The sequence below is a fragment of the Oryzias latipes genome, chromosome 18 (genome assembly GCF_053564925.1).
Source record: "Oryzias latipes strain Hd-rR chromosome 18, Olatipes_Hd-rR_3.1".
NCBI classification, from domain to species: domain Eukaryota; kingdom Metazoa; phylum Chordata; class Actinopteri; order Beloniformes; family Adrianichthyidae; genus Oryzias; species Oryzias latipes.
In genome coordinates this window covers 23,454,323-23,467,865 of record NC_136254.1, presented here as the reverse complement: position 1 = coordinate 23,467,865, position 13,543 = coordinate 23,454,323, and the positions used below count along the sequence as shown (strand labels likewise).

The window sequence follows — 13,543 nt, the reverse complement described above, 5'->3', positions numbered from 1 at the left end:
GTACTGTAAGAACCAGCAGTGATTGGGTCATCTACAATAACTAAATGAGTTTTTTTTCCCAGACTGTTGCTCCTTCTCCACCAAAGTGAAACATGAAACCATGTTGACCTCATCATATTGATCAACCTTGCCTTCTTCACCAACGGCGACAACCATCGTTTCTGACCACATGGTCATATGGTCTTGTTCCCACTGTACACATTCACTGCGGTGTCTTAATGCAAGTGGAGTCACCTGCTACAGTCTGACATTCCAATCACAGCAGTGGAGTTGGTTGTGAACAGTTTGTCTGGAAACCTTAGAACTCCCTCACATCTGATAAACGGGCCTGCAGCTGTCAGAACCATCAGGTCCTTAGGTACTGGTCATGGTTTGTCACTCACAAGGCTCCACCCCTTCACACTTTGAGACACACCAAGTTCATCTTGGAATGACTCATTGGTAAAATCAGCTTTTTTTCCCCAATGAATTTTGAAATTGATGGCACATACAACTGCCTATCCTAAAAATGTGTGAAGTGAAACAAACACTGTTTACAATAAACACTGAGTTATTCAAAATATACCAAACATATTATGAGTTTTGTCATCTAAAATGCTTGTAAATAGTCGTATAAATTCACATAACTTTAAGGTATTCATGAAAACCAAAAGCACAATGTTTTTAACCAACACTGCTTCTAGAGTTAAAAGCATGTTTAAGACTGGAAAAAGTCTCCAAAGTGGTTTAGAGCACCAACTTTTCTTGGCAGGGAAAGAAGGCTCCTGCAAAATTAATGTGAAATTAATGTGCATGTAGCTGCGGCGAAAATTCAGCTGTCTGCCAAGGCGGTGGGTAATTGGCCCATTTGCTTCATAGCTTTCATTTATGCTTCTAGTGTAAAATTATAGCTCAGTTCACACGGGGGAGGAGGGACACCGTGATCGGTGTCAGAAAGCGGGCTTTGTTAAACACACTCCACCTGAACAACTTTAATTTAAAAGGATAAAACACAAGGATCTACATTTTGACCAAATAATCGTCCAGAGGAGCAACATGAAACTGCAGAAAAAGTAAACGTTTGACTGCTGTTTATTCGTTCTAAAGTCAATAAATTAAATTTAAAAAAAGATTTTAAAAATTATATTGTAGACAAAACGCTTTTAATTTCTGCTTTATTCATCATTTCATAAAAGACATCCTATTTGAAACATTTTGATCAAAAGCAACAGATTGTGACTTTATATTTTAACAAACCATTAGACAAAAAAGAGAACAAATGTTTTGTTTTTTTAATTGCTTCAGGTATTTTGATCAAGTAACATTTAGTCTACATAATGGGCCAAAGAAAATGACAGAAAATAAACATTACCACAGATACTAAAAGAGGATTTTGATTGCAAATTTGCACATTTTATGATTATGCACATTTTTTATGCTTATATGGTTAAACATTTTCAGCCAACAAGATGAAACCTGAAATATTTGAAGGCCGGAGCAGAGACATGATGGTGGAGAGGCTGACTGTGCATCTTCACCTGGTTCTGACAGCTTTATCTGCCTCTATAAATGCAACGTCTTTGTGTGCATTTCTGTTATGTTGCTTCACCCTAATCGACCGCATTGTTGAGCATCAATTAAATCCATGCATGATGCATGAGGAAAGGCAGCAAACGTGGACAAAAACACAGTGGAGCTGCTTTTATAGTGCATCATCATTCAGCTGCAGTGCCTGAATATGCATCTAAAATGCCCAGAAATGAGCGCTCACTGAGTAAAGGAGCATGTTAAATGACTGATGAAACAAGAAATGCACTGCAGTTTGCACTATTTTAGGGCTAAGATGATGTGAAAGGAAAAAAGGGGGGCCAAAAAAGTGGATCAGGCGTGAAAATTACTGATAATTGTGTTGTCATCAAGTGAATAAGAAAGAAAGAGAAGAGGTTGCAGAGATGATGTGAAGAGCGAGGGAGACCGACAGAAACACTGCACAGTACTGATTACTGGTTTGAAGCAGAGATGGGAGAAGAAGGGAGTGTGGGAGTGAAAGAAAGATGTAAACAGACTGAGGTCAGGATGGAATGAAAGTATCCAAGTGAGAGCTAAACAAAAGTGTGGAGATGGGCAGATGGAACGACCTACAAGCCTCGAGGCGCCACAAGGTGATCAGGACGAGAGCAGCAGTTAGTATGAAGGTTTATGCATCATGAGGGTGGACTTCAATAAAAAAAATAACATCCAGCAGCTCAATTTCAAGTCAGAAAAAAAACCCTCCCACTTAGACAAGGAGCTTATGTTTGTCTTCATTCTCCTGACATTAAAACTCCAAAAGCAGAATCGTTTCCTGCCTGGGATGAAATAAAGAAACTGCTTAATGCTCTGTCACTGCTGAGGTCTGGAGGGCGGATGCAGACTTGTTGCCGTTAGCTGCGGGTTAAACGTGTGGACGAGGAGGGTGGAGGTTTCCCTCTCGCAGCAAGAGTCGCTTGTCATAGTCGAAGCACGTTTCAAACAGCTCTGTTGCTGTGTGGCGTTATAGACTCTAAGAGGAAAGTCTCCCCCTCCATGATGGATTTTTCAGCATGATTGTTAAATATTTCTGCAGAGACAACAAGGCTACAAAGAAGCCATTCACTCTTAAGGACACCCACAGGGACCAACACCACCAGGCACTCTTGTTTACTGTTATCCTGTGCTTGATAACAAAAAAGAAACGGATTGTTGCTGCACTGGAAAAATTGATAAGATGCCCCACTGTCTGTCTGACCAATCAGCCATTTAAAATGAGATAAGGCTAAACGATTGTTGGGGTAAGCAAGTGTTAAAAGGAAGATACGGTTTTTACCTTGCAGCTGTGGTGCAGAGACATACTGAAGGTCATGTCACTACAGCATTAAAGCAAACTATAGCTCTGTAGGCTAAGGTGCACGGCTTAAAAAAATGCTTTTATCAGCTAAAGAGGTGAAATTACTTCAAACAAAACAGGAGCATAAACATTCTTTTCAGTTCTGTTTAAAAAGAGCGTAGTGTTTATAAGCTGAAAGTCGCTGATTTCAAAGAAAAACCAAACACTGGAGTATGTCTGCTTTGTTTGTCACTGCATGAAAGCCCATAACCTCTGGTGCAGAAACCAACAAACGTACGTGCTGATCACTTATGGCGCATTTACATCAGGACTGTATAAGAGAACTGGACTGAGTGAGTGTAGAAGATGTTTTACTTCTGGCTCCAACCAGACCGATTAAATTCATTCACCATTTTTATTGCAACACGGACGGTGCCATGTTGAAAACAGAAATCGTAGTAAGCAGTGATTGGTCTGAGTCATTTCTATGGCACCATTTTCGCCAACAAGGAGTGAGCTTGTTGGAAAGCAGACCCCTACTACTTACAAGCGGGCTCCACAAAATCGGTCAAGAACGTTCGTCGTGAGACCACATACACTTTACTGAGGCATGTCAAAAGACCATCTTAAAAGGTATCAGAGAAAAAATGGTTATTCAGACAAATAGAATGACTGAGTAATAGCCGTTTATTTCTCTATGGAAGTCTATGGGATTTTGGCTTTTTGGAGCCAGCAGGTACTTCCTATTTGGAAGGTAAAATCATAATCCATGTAAACAATAATGTAACGTAGTGATCTTTTCGATATACAGTGGTCCTAGTTCATCCTTTTGTAGTCTTGCTTTTTAGCTGATTTTTTTAGAGCAATTTTCTTTATCTTTTTCCTACATAGCGCATCGTGTTCTGCCTCCCGATTGGCTGTAGACCTTGTCAATTAATCTCTTTCATGCTGTGTCTAATGAACTAATCTACATAAATCTTTGATCGCAATCAGATCCTTGTTTTTTTATTCTATAATACTGGACTTATTTTTCTATAAAGATTTGAAATTTGAGAGTTTAACCAAGAGAGAAAAGAGTCAAAATGTTTATATCATCTAGGAAAAGTGTATAAAGTGTATAGTGAGGAGTTTAGCGACCTAAAAACATCCATAATCCTACTCCGGCATTTCAACTATCGCTGTATATTGCTTTATTTCCTTTTAATTAAACCACGGGTGGTGCTGAAAGGAGGGATTTATCGATCAACTTAAAGTTCAAGTTTATGTAGATTTAGGGGCGTGGTTCATTGATTGGCAGGTAGGCGGACCGGAGACAAACAGAGCTTCAAATTTCATTCTGTCCCACCCAGGTAGTGTTTGGGGAATGTTACTTATTTGGATGGAGAAACCTCCAGAGCTCATTAAAGCTGTGTTGGGTAAAGGGACTTCATCTTTTGAGTTAAAAAAGAAAGAAAAAACAAGTCATGTTTTGTTTATTGATTCATTTTTAAAACTCCCCCCAGAAAACCCATTTTTGTAACTTGAAAGTTTTTATTGATACAAACCCTGAATTATTCCATCTAATACACTAACCACAGAGACCAATTGGTTGTTGGTAAGCAGGACTTACTCCTTCACAGAAATTCATCAAATGTGCAGAATGCTTTGGCCACATTAATTTCGAGAAGAAATGTAGACAGCTATCAGAACTTGTGACTGCTGGAGCGGGTCCAGCTAGATTACAGATGCATGATGAAACCTGGCAGGCAGTTTCTGGAAAAACAGATGAGCGATAATGATGCCAAAGCCACTCTGGAGAGCCTACAAAACTTCCGCGGTTCGGGCCAAAAAGCCGGACTGCAGCCTCTGTCAGAGAGCAGGTTTTCACAAATTAAACCACCATGTAAACAGGTTTTAATGAACACTTAAACCTGTCTTTTCCTCACAACTATAACAAAAAATGTCATGGTTCAAGAATGTTTTGTTTAGTAAGGCGACCACTTTTTTTCCAACCCCAGATTTATGTTTCTGGTCGGCTGCCCTCTCATAATTGGAAGGTTCATTATCACCCAGCAGAAAGTACGGTTCTTTTGATTAAAGGCCATAATTAAAAATGCGTCATTGATTTTTTTTTTATTGATTTTCTTCTCCTCATGAGGGATGAACATATGTTTTAACGTGACAGATATTTGTGTGTATGTATGATTCTAGGTATTTTATTAGTTTTATTACAAATGTGTGTATTAAAATGTTTTGAAAAAAATAGCAAAATTGCAAGCTTTTATCTTGTAATATTGTCCTGATTTTTTTTTTTTCTTTTTTCTATTTTACTGATCTGAACCGTGACTCAAAAGCCGAACCGTGAGCTGTTAATTTCAAGTCAGACATTTAGAGAGTAAAACAACTTCCGGCTGTTAAAATACTGTACACAGAAACAAGGAAATATGGTTGATTGAAAATCTTTTTGTCATGAAAAAAGAAAACTGGTTTCAGTTTTCTATTCTTCTTATCAGGCCTCCAATGGAAAGTGTAAAAATCCTTTTACTGACTGGAAAAAAAAAAAAACTTGAAGCCAGTCATCAGCTGGTGCTCAGGTGAGAATTATAAGGTTGTACTTCAAAAGATGTTGAAAAATAAAATTTAACCTTTTATTGCTGAACGTATGACAAACTCAAATTGAACTCATTTTATTTTCTAAGATATTAACAGCATTTTTTAAAGACTGGCACACAGAATCGACAATAGTAGTTAGTAATGAGTGTGTTTGAATTCCAAATAATCACGATACTATAGTCTGTGCCGTAATATCAATTAAATGAAAGATTAAAGCTGGAAATTCAGCACTCAGGCTTGGATGGCCCTGGCTTTTGTAGAAACCCAGAATGTACCACTTTGTGTGAACGGGAGTCCGTTTGCAACAGCGATTCCAGCATCACTCACCGGTGTCATACTTGGTTCCCTTAGTGCAGGCGACGATGGCCCCCATACTTGGCTGAGAGGTCATTCCAGCCATAGAGTCAACCTAGAAAGAAAAACCAAGGCAGTGTTGGACTTAATGATCCATTCACAGCAGGAACATTACAGTAACATCAGAGCGTATATATTTACAAGGATTTATACGGAGAAAGAGCACGCAGGGATAAACTGCAAGCCTCATTTCCATGATGCCTTCATGAAATTTATCACCAGTAGGTTAAAACATTTTTTTTAAAACTTCAACCATCCGAATTTGAAACATTTTTTAGATAATAAAATAATGATTATACTTTGTAGCTTAATCTTGTTAAAGTAAGGCCCTGGCATATGTTTTATGAGTGAAAAAAGGCCATATTTTTCAGGCAGACTGATCACACTAGCAGAGTGAGAGTGAGCACTTTAATGGAAATGGTCCCAGTCCTTATAAATAGTTCCATCTTACTTTCAGGGACATTTAACAAATGTAACCCGGACAAGCTGCAGAGAATTTCTATTATTTATTGCTGTTAAGTAAGATCCTTCTAGGGCTGGAAAAAAAATGAATAAATACACTCACTGCAACATCCACTACATCAGCTCCAGCCTCTGCACAGGCCAACATGGCTGCCACACCGGCTCCAGCTGTGTCATGAGAGTGCACGTGGATGGGCACATCTGGGAAACGGTCCCTCAAAGCGCCAATAAGAAGCTGGCTGGATGTTGGCTTCAACAGGCCTGCCATGTCCTGGAAAAACAGAAACATTGCGACTATGACAGCTTAAAATGTACCAAACTGGAGAAAATGGGAAAACTCCTGAATCACTTTAAACGAAAAACTACATTGTAAATTTAAAAATAAAATAAATAAATAAGAAATTCAACACTGCTTTCAGCTTCAAAGTACAGTTTGTGAACCTGAAAATTAGAAGAAGAAGAAAAGGCATTGTACTTTAAAAAAAAAACTGTTTTAAACTTGAAAGTACACTTTGTGACCTTGAAAATCAGAAAAATAAAATCTTAAAAAAACCCTTGTACTTTTGAATAAAAAATTGAAAACTTCTAAACTTGAATGTACACTTTGTAAACTTGAAGGAAACATTACAAAATAATAATAAAACTGAAAATCTGAAAACATGGTATAATTTAATAAAAAAGGCAATTTTGAAAACCATTTTAAACTAAAAAGTACACATTGTGAACATGTTTATTATTAACAACATTTGTTACCAACAGTTTTGAGTTTATAGTTTTTATAGTAATAATAAGCACTCTATTCTGTTACTTAAAAACTTGATCTGCAATGTGTAGGTATATTTTCTGGATTACTCTACTATGGCGTGGGATTCATATTATTGGTTACTGCAATCATGAAAGAATATTTTCTGAGGATAATCAATAAGCACTTATTTTGTTACTTGACAAAAAATCTGCACTTGATCTGATAAGAACTGGAATATGAAATCAATATTTTTTTAAATTCAATCTTCAAATTTACATTTTATTTTCAAATTTTCAATATATTTTTTAAGCGTAAAAGATATTTTATAAATGTACTATTTTAATTTTCAAATTTTCAATATATTATATTCAAGTTTACAATGTGTATTTTCACTTTTAAAATTGCTTTTCTTTTTTTTTAAATTTCATTTACAATCTGGTTTGAATTTCACTTTAGGCTTATCATGATTTGAACCCATATGACCGACATTGAAAACCACAGTTGAGAGTTAATCAGTCTGATAATTTACAACAACAGAGGCAGGCAAAGCTTTAAATTCTCTTGCCTACAATAACCACATTGTAGATACAGCTCAAACGTAAAGTCATGCTCTCTTTGATGGTTTTTACACTCCATGAAGTTAAACCACTCGCCAGCATCTTCCTATAAAAGTGAACGTCATTAGCTATGCCAGCCTTTTATGTGATTGCCACTGCCGAGTGTGATGATTCACACTGCAGCAGCAGCGTGGGAGTTTATCATCTCTTGTCTGAAATATTCTGTTATGCCTGGATGAAGAAATTAATTTTTTATAAGCAATATCTGATTATTTAGGCAGACACTTTCTTAAATTTAGCTCAAAATCTTGATCTAGCTGTGAGTTTTAATAATTTATTTCTCCAAACACTGATTAAGCACATGTATTTTGAATTAAGAGAAACTATAATTAATCAAGACACATGTGTGCAAGTAGATATAGGGGCCCTGAATTATTCACTTGATGTCGTAGCACTAGAAGAAATGACAACAAATTCTCCTTTTTTGTTGTTTGTTCATATTAAAATTAGGAAATGTTTTCGTACTTTGTGAAATTGCTGACAAGTAAAACTACAGAACTTCAAGATAATTCAAACTCAGATTTGGTGCTTGGCTTTAAAAAGAAAAAAGTTTGACCAAACTTTTCGGCATCAAAAACTTTGAAGTCTTCCAGACCAAAGACTGGCTTAAACAAACACCTGCATCCCCAATTTCTCTTCCTATTCTCACCTTGATGCAAAGGATGTGAGTTCCAGCTTTGACCAGCTCGTCTGCCAGATTCACATAATAGTCCAGGGAATATTTCTGTCTCATGGGGTCAGAGACATCGCCCGTGTAGGAGATGGCAGCCTCGACGACGCCACCCGCGGCTCCTGCAGCCTCCATGCCCAGTAGCATGTTGGGAAGGTAGTTCAAGGAATCGAAGACGCGGAAAATGTCCATGCCGTTTTCTTTGGCCACTTCACAGAACCTGGAGAACAGAGTAAAGTCACAGAGAAATCCACATGAGTTCATACTGCTGAGGTCAAATGAACACTATCAGTTGTTGTGATAATCTATTTATATCCGCTCCCTTACTTCAGCTCATAAATATTGCTCTACATAAGTTTTCCTACTATTCCATGAGAATTCAGACTGCCTGCAGGAGTCCACAATATCTGGGGGTGATGTGTACTCTCATTATCCAAGCTGCTTGTGGAAAATCCCGCCTCTTATTGCCTTTGCTCCAGTATCCTAATCAGATTTCTCATAACCAGGATGAGCATTAGGATATTGTGAATGCAAAATATGCAGTTAACGAGTCTTTGTTTTGGCAAATAGACGCATTCTGTGCAGTTTGTTATAACAACAGGATTGCTCGTCCAATGTGTTCGCAACCAGCATTTACCCAAACAGGTCCAAAACACGCGTCTGTAGTGATTCGTGTCTCTTTTGTATCTAATTAGCGCTGCATTGACATAGACAACCATGATCGCTGCTCAGATAAACTTATTTTATAGATCAAACTTCATGATGTGACAAGAAAAGCGTCTCGTCAGTGACATTTCGCTCACGCTGCTTCGATAAAAAAACATTTGGAATCCAACGTGTCTGACTCAGACAGCGTGCTGTGACGGTGAAAATGCACTTTATAATCAAAAACGAACAGAAACGCAATTTAGCTTGGATAATGAAGACGCTAAGGTGCTCTGGCTGCATGCTGTCGCACAGAGATCCTTCTAGGCGATGGAGTGACAGAGTGTGTGGAGGACAAACGGGAAACCAGCAAAACAGATCAAAGCCATTAATCACAATGATGTGCAGATTTCAAAGTCCCCCCAATGAAACACCAGAGAAAAGAAGGCTAAAGACAAAGCGAGCAGAGAGAGAGGAAGATGGAAAGAAGTGTATAATCCAGGGTGATGACTAGAAGAACAGAAACGTGATGTATCAGTGGGAATAAATAACGGCTTTAGGAGCAATAAGTGGGGAGAGTAAAATGATGGGAGGATGGGGGAGGTCTGTGTGTTTGATTCAGTGAGACAGAAGGTAGGAAGGCACAGCTATATTAGTCATAAACTAGCCACTGCTAATTCATTTTAAAGTGAAGGGTATTAGACTTTATTTATGAGGAGTCCTTGCTGATGTGTGTGTTTCTCAATCGACAACAGTGAAGCATCTTGGGAATCCATTGGAGACGGGTTGAAGGTGTTTAGTATCTTATGAGCGACGCAGGAGGGCGTGATGAACAAACTGAGCTGATTACATGTGCAGATTCGGATCAGCTCTCACTCAGTGAGCATGGGAGGCGGTCATGCTGGGTTCTGTGGGACTGACAACAAGTCAGTGTTTTGCCGTCACCAACATGGTCAGGCATAATGTCACAAAAATTGCTGTATGTTTAGTGCTGTTAGAACTTCCTTTGATTACCTTGGCCTTCAACTATAAAAGAGAAGTCATTTGATGAGACTTGTTAAGGGCTATATGTGAAAAAATTAAATAATCTCACCTTTTACAGTCTGTTTTGCAGACTTTTTTCAGCCCAATTTTGCATGCTTTTCTCGTTTTTCTTTTTTTACAGTGTATTGTAATCTGCCTCCTGATTGGCTGTAGACCATATTAAACCCCCCCCATGTGTTTGCCAAACTTACCAAAATCTTCTATTGCAATCAGATCTTTGTTTTCATTTTATGGAACTGGACTTATTTTTCTACAAAGGTTTGAGCTTAAAGAATTTAAACAACAGTCCAAAGTTTCCCAGTCATGTCTGTATGAGAAAAGTGTTTAGAGTGTGTAGTGAGGGGCTTTACAGCCATAAAACATCTATAATCCTACTTAGCAGATTTTGCCTATTGAGGGAGGGTTATTTAAAGAAAACAACTCCTGCGACAAACCAGGGAACACCATATTAAATCATTTTACAATGTGCATAAATTTCCACATTGTAAAGTCTGCCCATCTTTCAACAAAACTTTAATTGTTCCTGGACAAGGAGCCAAAAAATAATACTAATACCTAGAATAATCCAGTATTAATAGAATAATGTAAACTGAATCTTTACATTTTGTCTATACAGTGATCCCTTGCTATATCACGGTTTACTTTTCACGGTTACGCTACTTCACGGATTTGCATCGTGCATTGTGTTCTGCATTCTGATTGGCTAAAAAAGTCACTCCGCTTCTTCTCTACCTGCGCGTCAATAATGTTGCAGTTTAATATGTACACGTACGTAAATCAGCTTTCCAAATTACGTACATGCAAATCATCTTGCAATTTCCTGTTTCTCTAAAACCCATAGAAAAAGAGCGACAACAACTGTCAATCACTATGTTCTTCTCCCGAACAAACACACACAGCTGCACCGCGGGCTTGAGAAGGAGAAAACACTGCAGCTTCTCAGACTGAAGAGCATTGAAATACACCTGAGCCACTATTTGTCCGTTTGTACTTTGTATTTTTTTCATGATCATTTTAAATTTTCTCCCGTTTAATTCAATTACTCTCGGGTCGCGGTGGGCGGGGCTAATCTCCGCGATTTGAAGCCTTCTGTTCACATCGATGATTCAAATTATTATTTGACAGTACTGTACAGAAGTTATTTGTTGAAAAAAAAAAACGTTTTTAAAGTACTTTGATTTGTGAAACAAATGTTTGAGCCTGTAAAATGGTTTGTTCTTCTTTTCAATGTATAACAGAGTATTTAATTGTATAATAATTGTTAAAAAAAATAGAGGTTTCTACTTCACGGATTTTTTGCCTATCACGGGTTCTTTTTGGAACGTAACCCCCGCGATAAACAAGGGTTTACTGTAATGTCAATTGCATATATACAGTTTGAATGGTGACCACAGACAGGTGTGTTTCAGCTGAAGGGGCAAAGGGTTTTCACATAATAATTACAGAGGATAAGGCTTATACTTGAAGTTACTGAGACGGCTGGCGGACTACGTGGATTTAACTGTTGGTTTTTGTATACGACGAACATAAATGAAAGTTTTTGCACCTTGGTCCAAGTTTTCCGAAGAACCATTTGTTATTTTAAAGCATGGATCTGGAATCCACTTCCATCCACTTCTTATGTAATGTTCACACTGGGCATGTGACGAATGTTCTTGAAAGTGCATTTAGCATATAGTGTTCACACTGGACTGCCGCTACCCGATATTGGCACATGGTGCTTAATGTCAATGTGGTGTAAATCTCGTGAATCTCACTCCAGGCTTTTTCTTCCACAGCTCCATTCTGATACATGATACATAAAATTCAGGCTGAGCACAAACCCAGAGATTTAGCACTGAATTAAAGGGGAAGTCAATCTGTATCTATGCAATTGATATTAAGATAGTGACACCCCCAGTTGATGAGACACATCTTAAATAGCATTGAATAAAAAAGGTGCATCCACAGTGGAAGGAGAGGACTGTCGGACAGGAGCATTAGCATATCTTTACTGTGTTATTCCCCTGACCCGACAGGGCCACCTTCAGAGTGTTGCATCCACAGTCACCTGAATCGCTGTTTGCATGTGGAATTCTCCCACTATGTATTTTTATGAGATAGAAATTCAGCACACATTGCCTCTACTTGATGTTCTCGTCACACTCCAACAGTTTATCACATTTAGCATCTTTTTTAATGCATCTTTGGGTAGATTGCACCTGTTTTTTTGTCCTGGATTCACTGTCATGGATCAGCTCTCATTTATTCACTTTTTAAAACTCTGTGGAATGTAGGTGTTGAAATCTGCAGCATCAGTCCATTTATATGGAGATACGAAAATTATCTGTTGCATTAATTATTCCTGTATGGTTCTGTTGGGAGTCATTTTATAGGTATTTCTGTAATCATTCCTGGACAGCAATAAAGCTTTTCAATAGCTAATAGTTTATGCAAAGACAATACAATCAGAATAAAGTTGGTGTTTCCATGGAAACAACCCAGCTAAAAAGACTTAATAGAATGTTATTACAAGAAAAGATTCTCAGGTCTCAAAAACCATTTTAATAATGATAGAAAATTATAGATCAGCATGCAAGTTTACACCTGCTCACTTTTGACACTTGCGAACTCACGTTTATGAAAAATGCTGCTAAGTTTTCATTGGTGCTGGAGGACATCTTTTTAAAATTAGCATTAAGACAAAACAGCATGCATTTGAATTAAATGAATTTGTTCCAAATTAATAAAATAAAACAAAATGCTCAGTCGTTATATCCCAAGAACATTTCTGCCACACCCTCTTTTCCATTCAGACCTAAAGCTGTCTGTTTTTTTTACTTGTCTCTTTCCAACAGCTGAGCAAACAGATATGACGACCTCAGACATGAAGGCCTCTTGTGTCGGACATATTTTACTGTTACAAAAGGGGGTTAGGGTTCTTCGGACACACAAGGTGTGTATTTGAATAAACCCCTTTTGATATTTAGACTAAACTCTGACTAAACTTTATTTATATTAACTTTATTTGCATATATACAGTTTTTTGTTAGAGCACTCACTCACTCACTGCAAATTATAAATGACCTGTCACTATGTTAATAATTAACAACATTTACTACAGTTTAAAAATGAATAATAGTTGCAACTTTAAAATAACATCCAAGTACCGTATATAAACTTATGAGATCCTTAAGTCATTAGTAAGTCCTCTACTAACAGATATGACGACCTCAGACATGAAGGCCTCTTGTGTCGGACATATTTTACTGTTACAAAAGGGGGTTAGGGTTCTTCGGACACACAAGGTGTTTATTTGAATAAACCCCTTTTGATATTTAGACTAAACTCTGACTAAACTTTATTTATATTAACTTTATTTGTATATATACAGTTTTTTGTTAGAGCACTCACTCACTCACTCACACACTCACTCACACACTCACTCACACTCACTCACACTCACACACACTCACACACACTCACACACACTCACACACACTCACTCACACTCACTCACTCACACTCACTCACACTCACTCACACTCACTCACTCACTCACACTCACTCACTCACTCACTGCAAATTATAAATGACCTGTCACTATGTTA

General features: G+C 37.8%; 1 protein-coding gene across 2 annotated transcripts in view; it reads right to left on the bottom strand.

The window, feature by feature from the left end:
* Positions 1-13,543, bottom strand: part of pcxb (pyruvate carboxylase b) — a 355,470-nt gene that overhangs the window by 33,243 nt on the left and 308,684 nt on the right. For both annotated transcript variants that reach the window (XM_078936075.1, XM_078936074.1), the window contains 3 exons: positions 8,244-8,484; positions 6,336-6,503; positions 5,744-5,825 (listed from right to left, as the gene is read on the bottom strand). In XM_078936075.1, coding sequence (XP_078792201.1) covers positions 5,744-5,825; positions 6,336-6,503; positions 8,244-8,484 — 491 coding nt within the window. The remainder of the gene's footprint in view (positions 1-5,743; positions 5,826-6,335; positions 6,504-8,243; positions 8,485-13,543) is intronic.